This window comes from Elgaria multicarinata, chromosome 1, assembly GCF_023053635.1.
Source record: "Elgaria multicarinata webbii isolate HBS135686 ecotype San Diego chromosome 1, rElgMul1.1.pri, whole genome shotgun sequence".
In the NCBI taxonomy this organism is placed as follows: domain Eukaryota; kingdom Metazoa; phylum Chordata; class Lepidosauria; order Squamata; family Anguidae; genus Elgaria; species Elgaria multicarinata.
Window position 1 is genome coordinate 130,257,255 of NC_086171.1, and position 17,713 is coordinate 130,274,967.

At 41.3% G+C, this 17,713-nt stretch overlaps 1 protein-coding gene across 1 annotated transcript in view; it reads left to right on the forward strand.

The window, feature by feature from the left end:
• MCOLN3 (mucolipin TRP cation channel 3) overlaps positions 1–11,584 on the forward strand; it is a 37,967-nt gene extending 26,383 nt beyond the window's left edge. Inside the window, exons 5-14 of the mRNA XM_063117811.1 lie at positions 992–1,076; positions 1,154–1,250; positions 2,830–2,929; positions 4,309–4,421; positions 4,508–4,657; positions 5,805–5,906; positions 6,040–6,162; positions 6,791–6,997; positions 8,292–8,422; positions 11,431–11,584. Of these exons, the coding sequence (XP_062973881.1) occupies positions 992–1,076; positions 1,154–1,250; positions 2,830–2,929; positions 4,309–4,421; positions 4,508–4,657; positions 5,805–5,906; positions 6,040–6,162; positions 6,791–6,997; positions 8,292–8,422; positions 11,431–11,437 (1,115 nt within the window). The 3' untranslated portion in view covers positions 11,438–11,584. The remainder of the gene's footprint in view (positions 1–991; positions 1,077–1,153; positions 1,251–2,829; positions 2,930–4,308; positions 4,422–4,507; positions 4,658–5,804; positions 5,907–6,039; positions 6,163–6,790; positions 6,998–8,291; positions 8,423–11,430) is intronic.
• The last annotated feature ends 6,129 nt before the right edge of the window (positions 11,585–17,713 follow it).

The following is a 17,713-nucleotide window of genomic DNA, read 5'->3' on the forward strand; positions in this document are numbered from 1 at the left end:
ACACAGAGATTCTCTCCTATGAAAAGATAAACTTAAGCACATGTATGAAATCCTTTGGATTGTGGCCATGTTAGCATAAGCATTTATCTCCCTGAGAGGTGGAACCCATTGCTTCATCACAACTGATAACAGAAATATTCCGTTTTGGAAGGGAAATGACATTGTAGTGGCAGGGCCAGCCCTACCATATGGTAGAATGAGGCAGCTGCCTCAAGGCAGCAGATGCTGGGTAGCATGAAAGGGCAGCAAATCATTAGTTATTTAATGTTTTATTATTTTTACTGCCAGGGATGGGGAGCCTTGCTTGTGATATTTTTTGCCTCATGGGTCAAAATAACTTGGGAAGGGCATGGCTCAATGGAAGGTCCCAGGTTCCCTTGCTCGGCTTCGTCCATTTTCTTCTGCTGCCCCTTACGACTGGAACGCTCTTCCAGAACATCTGAGATCCACAAGTTCAATCGCAGCTTTTAAAGCTCAGCTAAAAACTTTTCTTTTTCCTAAAGCTTTTAAAACCTGATGTTGTTTGGACTCTATACTGTTAGTTTTACCCTACCCTGTGCCTGTTTACCCTACCCAGTGCCTGTTTGCATTCTATTCCCCTCCTTATTGCTTTACTAAGATTTTATTAGAATGTAAGCCTATGCGGCAGGGTCTTGCTATTTACTGTTTTACTCTGTACAGCACCATGTACATTGATGGTGCTATATAAATAATAGTAATAATAATAATAATCTCCATCGTCTCCAGGTAGCGCTGGAATCCCTAGAGAGTTGCTACCGGTCAGTGTCAACAAAACTGGGCTAGATGGACCAATGGACTTACTCAGTATAAGACAGCTTCCTATGTTCTTTTGTTTCTAACTTGCCTGGCTTTGATTACTGTGTACCTTGACTTGGGGTGTGGGTGGGGAGGTACCATTCAGTGCTCTTGTTTCAAAGCAAAATGTCTTGGGCTAGTCCTGTATAAACTACCCATCTTTTTCTCCTCACAGAATGTTTTTATGTGGAGCCAATGCTGCCCTTCGAAAATAGGACACTGAGGAAGAACCCTTTCAACTTCACCCTAGATTTCCACAGGTGAGCTGGAATAACAGCTGCTTGTGAACTTTCATGTTGTTGGTCATGGTGAAATAAAATTCTAATCTGTCTTCTAGACTTGTGACTGTGCAGCTCACGTTCAAACTGAAGGCCATCAATCTCCAGACGGTTCGTCACCATGAACTCCCAGATTGCTATGATTTCACTTTGACGGTGAGTAGAAACTTGATTGAAAAGAGTCCTACTTACTATAGGGCCCACATCAGTAATTAGTTCCCTTCCGCACCTAAAAGGCAACTTTGAGGTCGGGATGGGCCCAGGGCTACAGCAACATCCCTTCTCACTGCTACTCTGTCTGGGAAGGCAACTTGGGGTCGGGGGGCAGATGGCACTAGCTGATCATGGGGCTAAATCTGCCAATTGCTGATTTCTACTGTAGGGATAATTGCTGTCTTTTAAAATCAACAATTCAGTCCACCATTTGCAAATATTTCTTAAACATGGAACATGATGGTAAAGGAGGGTATAGGCTGCGTCCCCTAAGTTTCCCAAGTTATGCTCCAAGGTTATCTAATTTTTTTGGTGTATTCTTCCAAGATCCCTGTTTTGAAACAACTTGGAGTTTTGTGGTGAAGGATACAGTGGTAGAGGCATGGACCTGGTATGGACAATCACAGTGGGGGAAGGGAACATTGTGGTTCCTTTCCCGCAACTGTGTGTGCTGCTATTTGCATAATCTCCCACAATACAGCAGGAGTTGGCATGTCATACAAACTGAGTGCAGAGGTGGTCACATCATACCTACCTCACAAGCTCTACTGCATGTCGTAAGTTTAGATTGTGTACAAAATGACCGCCACTGTACCCTGCACTGGGTTTTCACAACACACCAACCCTCACTTCATCTCCTCTTGTGATTGTCCAAGCCTGGACATGGGCAAAGAAACGGTAGCTGCAGAAACAGTAGAAAAGCTGTTTTCACTGAAGCTCTATTTCCATTGATTACAAGAAGTCTCTGATTTCTGAGCATTCATTAGAGTTTTGATGGGGTCCTCACCAAAATGTCCTCTGCTGGGCAATCTTATGCCCTGACAGGCTTACTTGGCAGCAGTGGGTAGCAGCAGTATTCCAATCAGTGTTAGGAAGTGAGCTGCTATTTTAATTTCCTACAGTAGCCATGATGTAACAATACCCCAGGAGGTTGTGGGAAACTAAAATGGTGACTTCCAGACTCAAGTACAGATTGGAGGGGTGGGGTGGGGAGTTTCAAGGTGGGGCTCCGGGTCAGAAATCAGTAGTGGGTCCCTCTGGGATTCCCAAGGATGTCATGTATCAACTCCAGGCCTGATTTCACTAACATTGCCCACTTTGACAAAGATGATAATTTCTGCAATGACAGCTATGATCATTTCTGCAATGACAGCTAGGATTCAGCAAAAAATGAAGGAGTGGTATGTACTGTATTACCTACATGGAAGCACTTTCATGTAAGTAATGGCATGAAACATGCAACACATATACACTTCTGTTTTAAAATTTGAACTTCTAATCTTCGCATTCATTTAACTTTACTGTACAAGCATCTGGAAAAAGTAATACTTTTCAATCCTATTTTTCTTGCTGGAAAAATATTTTTTTTCAAATTCAGTCTGTATTTATGGTGTGTTAACATAGTAGAAGGCCTCATATCTTTCTGTGAAAGATATAAATACTGCAATACTGAAATGAAATACAGTAACAAATAAGCATAATGACCTTTTTTTTCTTTCTCTTTCTCTCCCCCCCTGCACAGATAGTATTTGATAACAAAGCACATAGTGGAAGAATTAAAATAAGTCTAGATAATGATATTGCTATCAATGAATGTAAAGACTGGCATGTTTCTGGATCAAGTAAGTAATTATTTCACCTTTAGCACTTTCTCCTGTTGATGGAGGCCAGATCTTTTTACAGAGAACCTAAACACACATGTGGTTAAATGAGTCTTTATATCTAATGTGTAGTTAAGATACAAGTGCAAACTGTATCAGCTGATAATTAATAGGACCTGAGAAAGGCGTGGAGGTGCAATTTAACCCTTTCCTCCCTTGCTGTGGTCATGAAAAAAAGCCTCATCTTAAGTCATCTATATCATTTTTCTGTCCATGAAGACTATTTGCATGTAGGGAAAAACTTCACGTAGCATTAGAACACGAATAAGAGGACCCTTGTTCCAAGCAAAGACATCAGGTTCTGGATGCACCATTACCCCAGCATTGAATACTCCCATCATGACAATAACTTCAGGTTTCGAGTTATCGCTTTAAGGTGGATTCCTGCATTGAGCAGGGGGTTGGACTCGATGGCCTTAAAGGCCCCTTCCAACTCTACTATTCTGTGATTCTATGAAGCTAGTATTTGCACTGGGAGAACATTCTCCACTGGTCCCAGTGGAGGCTTGCTCATTTCTCAAAACAAATGCCATCTTAAGAAAAAGGATTTCCCCAAGGATCACAGCAAGGGAAGAAAGGGTTAAACCATTTCTCTGTGCTTGTTGTGATCACATTAATTATTCTCTCCCCTGTCTTAGCTGATGCAATTTCCTTTTTTAAAAAAACAACTCCACATTCAGTACAAAGATGCATTTAATGTCATGACACATGTACTTTGGACCTCAGGAAGATACTCAAACAAATGTGCCAACTCTTTTCATGGGTCACTTTCACCTTGATAATTCAGGGCTTTTAGGACATGACAGACTTGGATCCTGGCCCCTGGGTTTAACATCTAGGTCACCATCTCTCTTATAATGGTTATATGCAGAGCAACTGTGGAGACAGGTCTTGTGTCTTGGCAGCAGTGTATGAATGTACAATATATAACATGGGCAACCATGTGTTTGTATTATACAGGTACTGTCACCAAAAAAATGGGATTGGGTACTTGTTCCACTTAGGAAATACAGGTCTATTGCAGGATAATGTGTAAAAACAGATTTCAGACAGAAATTTCCATGTAGTTAACCACTTGAAAGTGAAACTGTCACTTAAGGTCTGTGCTATGAGCAGTAGAGTTGGCTTGACAAATATAAATCTACTCTCCATTGTGGCCCAACTCTCAGAAGTAAAGAGTTGTCTTCTCAATTAGCACCTTTGCTCAGGGCTATTTTACAAATTAAAGTTTGCTTACACAGATGTATGGACATGAATAAGCATGAGATCTAGGAGGGAATCAAGATTACTAGTATGTCTATAAAAATAAACCAAATGTTGGTTCCTTTTTCATCCTCCAGTACAGAAGAATACCCACTACATGATGATCTTTGATGCTTTTGTCATATTGACATGTCTAGCATCACTGATTCTCTGCACACGATCTGTAATTAAAGGAATTCGTCTACAGAGGGTGAGTTTCAAGTTTGTAATTGTTTCCTAATAAGTGTAACTGCAACTTGTCAATGGCCATTTATCTTTTCTGTCCTTTCTCTCCAGGAATTTGTGTCCTTTTTCCAACATCATTACAAGAAAGAAGTATCTTTCAATGATCTGATGGAATTTGTCAATGGATGGTATATCATGATCATTGTTAGTGATGTTCTAACCATAATTGGTTCTACACTAAAGATGGAAATACAGGCCAAGGTAAGGCACTGGCATGCTGGATAGAAAACATAGAAACATTCAAATCCAGCCTCTTCCTCTGCTCTGAAGCTCCTTCCAACTGAAATTGCCTCTAGCATTTTGGCATTCTAGGTTAAGCATTTTAAAACTGCATCCCTCACAAGACCCTAAATTCTCTCATTTGGATATCTTTCCACTGGCTACTGTGGAGTCTGAATTTGGGGGGAATGCATAAAAGGGGTTTTCCTCCCCCATTGACATAGGCAATGCTGTGAACTGGGAATGTGTTCACCTCTGGGCATGCACAGTAGAGTAAAAAGGGGAAAGAAGACATTGCTTTAGTTTGGCAATATAAATTGCAGACACAGGGCCCCCAATCTGGACTGGGAGCACAGCAGGGGAAGAGCTAGATGCCCCTTATCCTGTATGTTAAGGTCTTGATCCTTATCAAAGCCCTTACATGTACTCTAGAGCAGGAGTACAGAACCTTTTTCTGCCTAAGGGCTAAATTCTATTTTTGAGAAGGCTGACATCCAGTGGGGGACAAAGGCAAAAGGAAGGGATTTGGGCTAAAAAAAATACCAGCATTTATTAGCTTAAAAGCTGTTACTGCCAATAACTAAGCCTTAGGAGAGATATTTCAGTCCTTTAGAATGGGGGGGGGGGGGAGCTGGGAAATCACTGAACACTCAGTAGTTGGGAGCAAGGGGTAGGGACATGGGAAGGGGGGCCTGTGGCCTTCTGGGCAGCCCCCATCCCTGGAGGGCCGAATCTAGCCCCCAGGCCTGAGGTTCTGACCCCTGCTCTAGAGCTATGCCTAGAGTAACTAGCTACATCTTTAAAGTAACATGTGCTTTTGGTCTCAGTCCTGAACCAAATAGAGATTTCATCTAGCTGTCTGGCCAAAAAATGCAGTCCACATACCTATTAAGTATTCTCTTTGATTGGGACTGCAATTTGATAAGATCTTAAAATTTTGTTGTTGTTGTTGCAGGATGTGCCACAGATCTGTCTTACTTGCACTGCTGCCATAAACACAATCCGGTTTCCATGCAATCCACCCTTCTTTATATCATAGTCACAACGCTCTGGCTTTGGGAAGGTGCACATCGAGAACAGAGGCTAACACCTTTTCAGATTCTGTTTTGCTCTTCTGTATTCCATACAGAGTCTAACGAGCTACGATGTCTGTAGTATCCTCTTGGGAACCTCCACCATGCTCGTGTGGCTTGGAGTGATTCGCTACCTGGGCTTCTTTCAGAAGTACAATGTAAGGATCTTCTGAGACCTCCAGGCTGTTGGTATTTATTTTGCTTTCTGTTACTATCGAGCTGTATTCAATGTGTGACTGAAGTCTAATGGGTATCATTGGATTTTGGGGGCTTTTTTTTTTTTTTTTGCAGCTCCTTATTTTGACACTACGTGCGGCATTGCCCAATGTCATTCGGTTTTGCTGCTGTGCTGCTATGATTTATCTGGGTTACTGTTTCTGCGGCTGGATTGTGCTGGGCCCGTATCATGTCAAGGTACTGTAATCTAGGTTGGTGCTGGTGTGTTTTTTTGTTTTGTTTTAAAGTCTTGCATCTAAATTTTCTGAGCTCTTTCCGCAAACATTAAATCCTCCATAAACGCATATAGAAGGAGATGTGCACACTATCAACACATTTGTAGGGGTGGGTCTATCTCCTTAGTCATAAAGTGAATAGAGACGACTTTATTTAGGGCGACTTACCAAAAACATGAGATTGGATTCAGATTAAGTCATACTTAAGAGTAGATCTATCGAAATCAGTGGGATTTAATTGAATCATAATCAGTTTCAGTCCCTTTGAAATAAATTCTACTTTTAGTCTACTTTATGTAAGACTAAGTCTAGATGCAACCGACTGTTTCAAATATTACCTCATCCATGAGTATGTAGGTTCCTGTACATGCAAACAATACCAGAATAAAGTACTGTCCAAATGTTCAGATACCCAAATCTTGTTCTAAGTGTGACAATGGCCCCAAATAAAATATGTAATGTTTCCTCAAAGCTTAATTAATTTATTTATTTATTATATTTTTATATTTGTAAGTACGTTGTAAACATCTAGACATTTTATAAATAACAATTATTTTTTTTCTCTTGTTTTTGGGCTCCTTCTCTTCAAGTTCCGTTCCTTGAACATGGTTTCTGAGTGTCTCTTCTCTTTGATAAATGGAGATGATATGTTTGCCACTTTTGCAAAAATGCAGCAGAAAAGCTATTTGGTTTGGTTATTCAGTCGCATCTACCTCTACTCTTTCATTAGCCTGTTTATCTACATGGTTCTGAGTCTCTTCATTGCCCTTATTACAGATACATATGAAACAGTTAAGGTATGTATGGACTATTCTTTATAGAGAACTAATGTTTAAAATGTTGTTCTTATATCCAGTTGTGAGTTTCAAAAACTTCTGGAAAAAGCATATTACTGATCAGGAAAATGTTGATCAAGCAGTGGTTTCTTTTCCTGAAGTATTGTTTCAATGGCTGTCTTCTAAGACAACCATCATAGCCAAGTTACCCATTTGTTTTTCTGTTGGAATTAAAATAGCCAAAATATAAGTATGTATTAAGTATGTAAATGTAAGTATGAAAGAACTGGGCATGTTTAGCCTGCAGAAGAGAAGACTGAGGGGAGACATGATAGCACTCTTCAAATACTTAAAAGGTTGTCACACAGAGGAGGGCCAGGATCTCTTCTCGATCCTCCCAGAGTGCAGGACACGGAATAACGGGCTCAAGTTAAAGGAAGCCAGATTCCGGCTGGACATCAGGAAAAACTTCCTGACTGTTAGAGCAGTACGACAATGGAATCAGTTACCTAGGGAGGTTGTGGGCTCTCCCACACTTTCCCACTCTTCCACAATTTCAGTGAGAGATGAAAATAGCAGTGCAAATAGGATGAAGGGTTTCCACATCTTAAGTTAAGAGGATCTATGTGAAACACGGCTTCCATGTGCAGATCTTCTCAGTTGAATTAGGGTGCCTGGCTCCAGAGGGGGGCAGCTCTGGGGGTGACTGCTGCAGCTCGACTGGTTGAGATGGAAGGTCCTGATTCAGCAGAGGGGTTGCAGTGCATCTCCAATGGGTAGGGTGGGAAAATTGAACTTAAGGGCACACATTCCAATGCCAACTCCTCTACCCTCCATCAACTTTCAAGTAAAATGTGATGGGGACCCTGTAGAAGAAAGTTGTTTTGGAGAATGTAGACCTATCAGCAGGCATCCTCAGACTTCAATCCTTACTTAAGCTCCAAGATGGCAGGAAGGAAATGGAAGGCCATCTCCATCACTCCAGCAGTGGAGAATTTGTGTCTGTCCCGTGTTCTCTGCTGCTAGAGTGCAAAGCAACACAAACACTATGTGTGTGAGCAGCCCTGATCCAAATCATGGTGGGGATTATGTGAAAACATTTTTTCAGCATACCTTTCAGATCCCTCATATGCAGAAACTCTGACTCTGTTCCCCTAGCCCTTTTCCACCTATCAGGCCTATCCACAGTACCCCCACCCTTTTGAAAATAAGGGGAGTGATATGCTGGTCACCACTGATTAAAATTATTCCATGATATTTTTCTACAGTAGTTTGAGTTGCTTGCTGTGCATTGAAACTAAATATCACTTTTTAGCATTACCAGCAAGATGGCTTTCCAGAAACAGAACTTCGTGCATTCATAGCACAATGCAAAGATTTACCAAATTCTGGAAGATACAGATTAGAAGACGAGGGGGCCATAACTACCTTGTGCTGTTGTAAAAGGTTAGTGATAAAGGGCATGTCCATATTTGCTCAGTTGCATAATCTGCTCCAGAAAATATCATTAGTAGTTTGTCCATTCTGCCCTAATGCAGGGCCTCATCCTGATGATACAAAGTTGAAATTGATTGCTAGTTCCCATTTTCTTTACTAGATAAAGAGCTGCCTAAGCAACCTGGATAAAAAACTGAAGTTTATATGACTCTGCAGCTGAAAATAAGCTTTGTGCTAAGCCATACTAAACAGCTCCAGTAGACAGTCCCCTTTGAGAAGTACAGACACTATCTTTGGGCTTCTCTATACCAGGCTTTTATCCTGCACCTTTACCAAGGCTTCTGCTTCCAGATTCTTTATGGGATTAAGATCAGCTCCTATACACATTTCCTTTCTCTGGAAGTTCTATATGTTTCATTATACAGCCACTAAAAGGCATTGCGGTATAGTGGAATTGTGGGAGTGCACGAGCCGTTGGAGTGCTTCAATCTGCAATTAAAATTCTGTATTTTCCCCATTAAGAAATGGTCAGAAAGCCTGAGAGAGGCCCTGGAGGTTGATGGCGTTGTGTAAACGACTCGAACTACCATGAGTGACCAATCATGAGCGCACAATAAAAGTCTTGTGTAGAGAAGCCCTTTGTGTACAAAATCTTTGTGATGGATCTTGGGGTAGATGGGGAGAGGTAAAGAGACCATTTTTATTATGGTCTCTCCCCAAAAAGGATCCGAATAGGCTGCCAACACAGGCTGAACCTACCCTGAATCCTTGGCTGTCCAGCTGCTTGAGGAGTTTCTACCCTACTGCCAAGGACCTTAGTTCTAGCTCTAGAAGTAGTGAACAGTAAGGTGCACTGGATGTCCTTTCCCAAAGCCCAGAAGACACAGGACTTTAAAAAACTTGTAAAATATCCTAAGAACATAAGGGATAGCTTGACACCTGTGCAGTCTTAGCACATAGGGAAGTCTGAGCAGTTTTAGAGAAATACTATTTTAAACAGGGAAGCCACATGTCAATGCGTAACAATAAGTTTCCTTAGAAAAAGAAAGGCACGTAATCTCTCTCCTCACCTGCACAGCTTGAAATTAAAACCAATAAAGTCATTCTTACTTCATTAGTTACATCTTACCTACTTGAGTAGAATTGTGGGTTTCAGAGCATGCACAGAGTTCCTTGCAAGGAAGAAGATCTGAGGGCATCTTTGAACTTCTGATTTGGATATTTCCTTGGAGACAAAATATTGAGGTGATGCTTTATGGGAATCTGTGACCAGTAAATGCTGGTCTGTTTTGTCTAATGGTGAGAATAGCTACATCTCTGGAACAGGTAGCCAATTAAGTGGAATGGATAGCCAATTAGAAATCCTGGGCACCTTGTCCAGGAAGGGGATGTTCGCCACTGGCCTTTAGTTTTTAACATCTTCCTGGTCCAGGTTTGGCTTTTTCAGGAGTGGTCTGATTACCGCCTCTTTTAAAGAGGCCAGCACCACTCCCTCTCTCAAGGAGGCATTTACAACCTCCTGGACCCAGCCGGCGATCCCCTCCTTATTTGATGTAATAAGCCATGAAGGGCAAGGTCAAGCACACAGGTGGTCGACCGGACTTGGCCAACCACATCCTCAGGCCTCAATAACAAACTCATCCAATAAAACTGGCTCAGACGGCACTCTGAATGCCTCTGTTAGTGGAACTGCATTAAGTGTGGTGTCCAACTCAAGACGAATCTGAGCAACTTTATCTTCAAAGTGCTGTGCAAACTCGTCACAGCGTGCTACCGAGGGTTCAACCATCTCACGCCCTGGCCCAGAGTGTAACAGGCCATGAACCACCCGGAAAAGCTCCGTCGGACGACACTGTGAAGATGCAATGCTGGTGGAAAAGAACTGTCTCTTTGCCACCCTCACTGCCACAGAGAAGGCTCGATAGTGAGCTCTAACCCGTGTTCGATCAGACTCAGCACAAGTTTTCCTCCACCTGCGTTCTAGCCGTCTCCCCTCTTGCTTCATTGCCCTCAGCTCAGGTGTATACCAAGGAGCTGACCGGGCTCTGCTCAGAGGGAGAGGACGCTTGGGCGCGATCGTGTCAACCGCCCGAGTCATCTCTGCATTCCACAGAGCGACCTGGGCATCGACAGAGAGAGTCCATTAGTCTCCGGGGGCAGACCATTTTAATAGGCCCCCCACCCTTGCAGAGGGGAAAGGCCACCGAGAGTCTAAACCTCAATAGGAAGTTATCCGACCATGACAAGGGGGTGGATGTTAGTTCCCCCACTTCCAGATCACCATCCTCCTGTCCAGTCAAGAAAACCAGATCAAGCGTGTGTCCTTTTGCATGTGTTGGGCCAGTGACATGTTGAGACAGCCCCATAGTTGTCACGGCAGCCATGAAGTCCTGAGCTGAAGCAGAACATGCAAGAACATTAACTGTTGCAATGGAGGTATTTTTGTGTGAGACCATAGCAATGGTCCTCTTCATGTACTGCAGCGATATTTTGGCAAGAACTAGAAATGTGGATTATACCCAACAGAAACTGTTTATATTCATAATCAAGGAAATGATCAAATATTCAGTGCAAATCATAAAGCAGCAGGTTTACTAAGAAACAAATCTTGAGTGCAATGAGATCTTGCCCCAGAGTAATTATGGTTAGGATTGCAGTTTCATTTGTTCCGTTGTGTTTTATAAAATAAGCAGTCTTGATTTCTCTCCCTCCCTCCCTTAATCCTATGTGTTTCATAGAAATCCAAAACAAATCTGGCCCATCTGGGTTCTGCAATTGGCCCTGTTCCTTGATCCTATCCCCTTTCTCCCAATTCTTTTGGTGGTTTCATGGTTTTTGTGGAGCTTACTAAGGCTTTGTTACTGGCAGTAAGAACTTTAAGCTAATGCCATTTTTGCTATTGTTCCCTTGACAGCTTCTCTAAAATTGAATTCCGCCCATGGGCTGAAAGAGGCTTGACACCCACACTACAAGCATATAGCATACCTAACATATCTAACTTTCCCCCCTTCTTTTAGGTCTTAATGAAAATATTGGCAGGAATTTTTGAATTTACCTGGAGATTCTTGTACTGCACATTCAACACAGATCCGTAACTAAATAGTCACAGAGGAAACTCCTTCTACACATGAAGCACAATGCTCTCAGTAAAGTTCTTGCAGCATCCATCAACTTTAAACATTTTTATAAGCACGGTTTGCTTATCTTATAATGCACACATTAGAATTGCTGTGGAAAGGAAAGCAGTTTATGTTAGTGGCATTACTGGCTACTAACCTATAGGTGAGTTTGCACAACACGACAACCCACACTTTGGAATAAGCCATGCAATGTGGGTTGTTAGAAAACTCATGGTGAACCCGACGATGTTTGGGCTCAATGTGGGTTCTTCCCCACCCCCTGCATTCCCCCTCGGTTCTCCAGCCATCTTCATCTGGTATCCCAGGGGATTTATTAATTACAAAGCTAGGGTATCCACCCTCCAACTACAATTAAGAACAATAATTAATCACAATACTATTTTAACCCTTTATATGACCTCTGTAATAACAATTATATATCATAATTCTATATCAACATTCCAATAACTGCAGCATTGCATATATGCATAAACTCAGTCTTTGCACCAATTTTACAATATACACTAATCATCATTCAAACACACCAATTTGATGTCATATATACATAGACATAATCTTTGGCACCAATTTTAAAATATAGATTCATCACAATGCATTTCACCATTCCAATAATTACAATTTTACATACATGTAAACATAAGACTTTTAATTAGAATTTTAACAATTTCCATATCTGTATACACCAATTTTTTAGTGTAGAAGTTTCATTACACCTTTAGCGTTGTAGTTTCATTGCACCAACAGGAGTCCAGTACATTAACCTGTTTCGTGAGATACTGCTTCTTCGGAAACACACTTCTCTCAGACTGTAAGCCAAGGCCTTTCATAATAGTCTCCCCTAATACATAATTTCTCATACACTTTAGGCCAAGCACTACTGAATCTAGCTCTCAAGGCTGTCAGGTAAAATAGTATTGTGATTATTGTTCTTAGTTGTGGTTGGAGGGTGGATACCCTAGCTTTGTAATTAGTATATCCAACCATTGCCTCCAATTATCTTGATATTTATCCCAGGGGATTTGGCAGCAGAGACCATCTTGCCTGCAACCAAGTCCCCTGCCCCAGTCAAGGTTGCAGCCTTTTTAAAACAACAACAACACACTTTTAGATAGGGCTGAAATATGTTTCCCCGCATTTTCCCAGCCCTGGAGAATGTATGAAAATGCCCCCTTTCCTTTTCCTTTTTAATTGGGGCACTTGTGAAACTCCAACTGTTAAAAATATATAGGCTTGTCTTGCCTGGAACCTTGTATGTTTGAATTGTCAAACATACAAGATAACAGCCATGACAATACTGCATATAGGTTGGTTTGACATTTGATAGGTGGGGAAATAGGGTGTAGATCATCCCCTTAGCAAGATTATCCCCAGGGTTCAAATCTCCACTTGCCAAAATCCTCAGCAACTCTTTTTCATAGAAAAATGCACCCTCCTTTTTTGCTTCCAATGCAATAACCACGGCTAGTTTGACAGCTGTCAAATTAGATGGGGCTATTGTGACTGAGAGTGAAAAAGGGGGTTCATTTTTTTTATGAAAAGAGTTGCTGCAGCTCAGAGAGGGCTGTGCTGTATGGAGGGCACCACCAAGGGCCAGGGCACTGCTTTAAATCTTGGGGATCTCTTGCTATGTGGGTAATGTTGAGCAAATAACTAGCCACAGATTGTTTTAGTCTTGTATTGTTTTTATATTTATTTTATTGATTGAGAGAGCAATCCTATGGCCTCTAGACAGTGTCTGACTGGCCATAGGATACTTTGTATTCCTGGATCCAAAGTCGGAGACAGCGCTCTGACCTTGGATCCAGGAATCCACACTCCAACTCTCCTCAGCCTCAGAGCCAGCAAGGAAAGAACTGCACCAGCTGCCTCTCCAAAGTCAGGAATCCTGAAATTTGTGCACATGAGGTCTTTTTTTGTTTGTTTAATTCTCCTTTTGCAAGTGTGCAAGAGCACAGATTCAACTGTCTGATATGTGTGGTCTCGCTTTGTCAGTTTCCTTGCATGTTTCAGCTGTCAACAGGAGCACCAAAGTGGAGTAGGAAGGAAATTGGCATGGCAAGACTACATATGGACTAATTTGTGGAACAATAGTAAGACAAGGGAGAAATCCATTTCTGCAATCCTGCAGCACTGAAAAAGAAAAAAGTTCTGAACAAAGTAAGTGCACCAAAGTTTGTGTGTGTGTTTGTGGGGGGGATATCTCCCACTTGGCAATTCTCTTGCTATTACGTGTTGTCGTGATACTTCTCAGTGTTCTCCTTTTCAACACTTTCCCAAGTCTCCAGCAAGTCCAGAAAGGGGAGTTATTTATTTATTTAAGCATTTTTTATCCCGCCATTCAGCCAAAAAAGCCTCTCATGGTGGCTTACAAAAATATTTCTTGACAGTCCCTGCCCACAGGCATTGGTTCCCCCGTTTTCATGGGCTCCTCCTTGGAACAGTTACTACTATTGCACAAATTTCCTCCCCATTTACTTCACAGCTTCTAAGATTTTGGAAGTAAATGGGAAGGGAAATTTTCTCAAATTTAGAAGCTGAAAAATAAAAGGACAGTGACAAGTGTCACTTCAACATGTAATAGCAAGAGGATTACATTGCCAAGTGGAGATACTGTGTGTGTATCCGTCCATCCCACTTTGGTGCACCTCACTCAATTTTAAATTTGGGGGGGAGGTCGGGCTCTCAGAATTGTGCAAATGGGTTCCTCCTTTGTCTTACTATTATTCCCTCACCCCTTCACAACTGTGCAGCAAATTGGCCTATATGCAGTCTCTCTCTGTCAATTTCTTTCTATATTACCTATTCCATTTCCATGTTCCCATTAACAGTTGAAACATACAAGGAAATTGACAAGGCAAGACTAAGTATGTTGGACAGCTATATCTGTGCTCTTATGAAAGACAAGGGATTAAAAAAACACTATCTCATTTGCACAAATTTTAGGATCTCACCCCCAATCCAATGTGAGCAAATTACCATTTGTGCAAATGGCGGGACAAGGAAAAAAATAATGTGCAAAATATTTTTGCAATTAGAAAAAAAGTCTGCTACAGTCTGCTGTTGCTTACCAGAATGGAAACACTAAAGAAATCACAGAAATATAGCCAATACCCTACACAGATGCTCATGTTATCCCAATGTGGTTCAAGCAAAGCTTTAGTGCCTGGCATTATTTGGTATTCCTTCGATGCCAGGACTGAAACTCAGTGGAAGAGCATGAAGCATCCTGGGTTTTTACATCTTTTATCACAATGCTCAGTGAGGTAGGAAGAGATGTGTACACTAATAAATGGAAGGCCTAACATGTCATTTCAAATCTGGTGTGTTCAAATCAGTGTATTTCTCAAGCTTTTATATTAAACAAGTGCAGACTGCTTGCAATAGCATTGGGCATAGAACTATTTGCACATATAGTTCTTTTTCTGCAATTTGTGTTTGAGCTGCTAAATAGTAGTCTAAATCCTTTATGTGGAACCTGACTTTTCTAGATGCCTTATTTGTTATACTGTATGTACTTGGAAAGCAAGTGTGAAAAATAAAGGAAATCTTTTTAGACTTTTCAAAATTTCAGATGTAAAAGCAGCAGTCATGGCAGAGTACTGAATAAGCAGCAAGACATTTTTATGTACTGTGTACAAACTTTGGAAAACATCAAGTATGTGCTGTTTGTTTATATTTTGTAGGGAGATGCTATAGTAAATATTGTATTACATATCAAACTTTCAAGCTAATATTGATATTAAGAATAAACATTTGTTTAACCAGTACTTTCTCATTACTGCCATCTTGTAATTTTGGAAAGGATTTAATATTGTGATGTACCTGAGTTTATTTGGAGCTAGAGAAGTGTCTTCAATTAAAAGGAAGTTGAATCATAAATTGCAGGTTTGGATGATTACAAAGGACATCTAGTTCCACTTTACACCAAAATCTTTTATGCCTACCATCCAGATTACAGTGTACTACCTCAAGTAAACAGCAGTCAAGAACAAGATGGGCCATATGATATTTATAGTACAAAGAAGAAGTAACAAACATAATCCTGGTGAATCATGCAGTCCGAGGGAGTTCAGATATGCATCCTATCTGAAGGGGAAAAGATATAAGAGGCTCCAGGCAAATCCAGCCAAGAAATCTTGGACCCAAGAGAGGTAGTCTTAAGAGACTCACTGCTGGATAGTCAGAGCTGTCAATACAGCAGGCAATTAGTTTCAATTGTTCAAGCTGTTATGGGCTACTTCTATTGAGTTTGAATGAACTTCCACCTGTGCGTATCTATCTTTTTACGACACTAATTTTACAATAACACCTTATCACATAGTGTCCTATTTAGTAGAGATGATTTGTTTATATGTTAGTAAACTATACTGTACAACCTGAACAATATTTTTGGTTAGTAAACTAAATAGTCCAACTTGAACAGTGTTTTTGATCTGCTAGGAAGGACTGAAGGCAGGGGAGGCATATTTGCCCTCCCAGAGGCACTGGTTACACTCATGAAAAGCTCTGCAGATACCAAAAACAGGTTGTTCCAGGGGCAGATTTGGATCTCCTGGATACAACTACCCAGTTCATCTATGATGTCACAGTATCAGCCTCTACCTGATGTAGCTAATCTCACCAGCACCACATTGTTTGGGGGTAGGGGGCAGGAGGGGATTACAAAAAAGATAAAGATCTGCTGGTCTTAAAATAAACACCAAAGCCTCCCATTTTAACTTGTGTGAACAGGTAGAACTTTGAAAGTGATCCACCAACCTGCCCCCACCCCCAGGTTTGCTCTGGCATTGTAACATGATAGTAACTATGTAAAGTAAACTCAGGGCTTTCACAGTGACTGGCATTTTAATAAATTATTCCTTGCATCCACTTGAATTGCTTTTTACTACAAACAGATTTATGATGTCATCGTCTTCATGACAGCTGTACAAAACCTAAAGGGGATTTCACTCATCTTCAACATCAGGTGATAATCTAAATGTGGCAAATGGCCTATGTAGATTGAATGCCATGTCCAGAGCTTTCCTATCACCTCAAACACTGCCTTTCCACTGGCTTGTTTGCATATTTAGCTGTGAGGCACCAAGTGGTATACACCCCGCAAGGAAGATGCCAAGGCAGTCCCTGCTCTTGGTAGATGACCATCTTAACTTCTGACAAGGAAGGCACACAGGGCAAGCCCCCACTTGTGGATCTGAAAATGGATGAATTATTCCTAATTAGCATGGAATGTGTTTTCCAATTTCAGTGACTACCATGTGCCCTCATGAAAGACAAGATAACATCTTTTTTAAAAAATAAAGAACTCATCACAACCTCTTATCTTATACTAATTGTGTGAACCCCAGTCAAGTTTAAACAACACCCATTAATGGGAGGGGAAACGAGGTGTGGAAAATAGTTGCCAGGAATGTGCTCCTATCAACCTTGCCAGTGTGGTAGAACTTGAGAGGGATACATCTTAGACCACATGCAGCTACTTTTCCAAGAAGCAACCACACTTCTGGACAGCTCAATGGTTCTACACACAAGAACCACCTTGATGGATCAGACCAAGGATCCATCCAGTCCAGCATCTAGTGTGTGGTCAGACGGGATGCCTACAAGCATCCCCAGCCTCGTGGTTTGCCCCATCTTACTGCCTATGAACACAAGTTACATTAACCTATCATGGCCATTAGCTGTTGATCGACCTGTCTTCCATTAACTTGTCTACTCCTGCAACAAAGTCATCGAGACAGTGGCCATCACCACATCTTGTGACCCTGAATTCCATTACCTAATGATGGACTCATTGCACCAATCAAACTGCAGCAGTCTTAAAAGAGGCATTGTTTCTTATTTTTTCTTATACTAACTTGCCATCTGCAGTTAGTATAAGTACCTCTATTAAAAATCATTTTAAAACATGAAAAATCTGCTTCCTGATTAATCTGGAGACCCTTTTTAGTCTTATCAAAACTGTTTTGCATTGTTTATGTTTAATCTTGTGAATGCATTGTAACATATTTTCAAGTATGTATGGATAAGACTGCAGTCCAACAGCCCAATTCTATGCATACTCCTATACATGGCTTGCATCCAATCCTGAACACCTACCAGTGGAACGGAAACCATCGGCAGAACAATTCCCCGGTTCTCCCTGAAGCCCCTCCCCAAA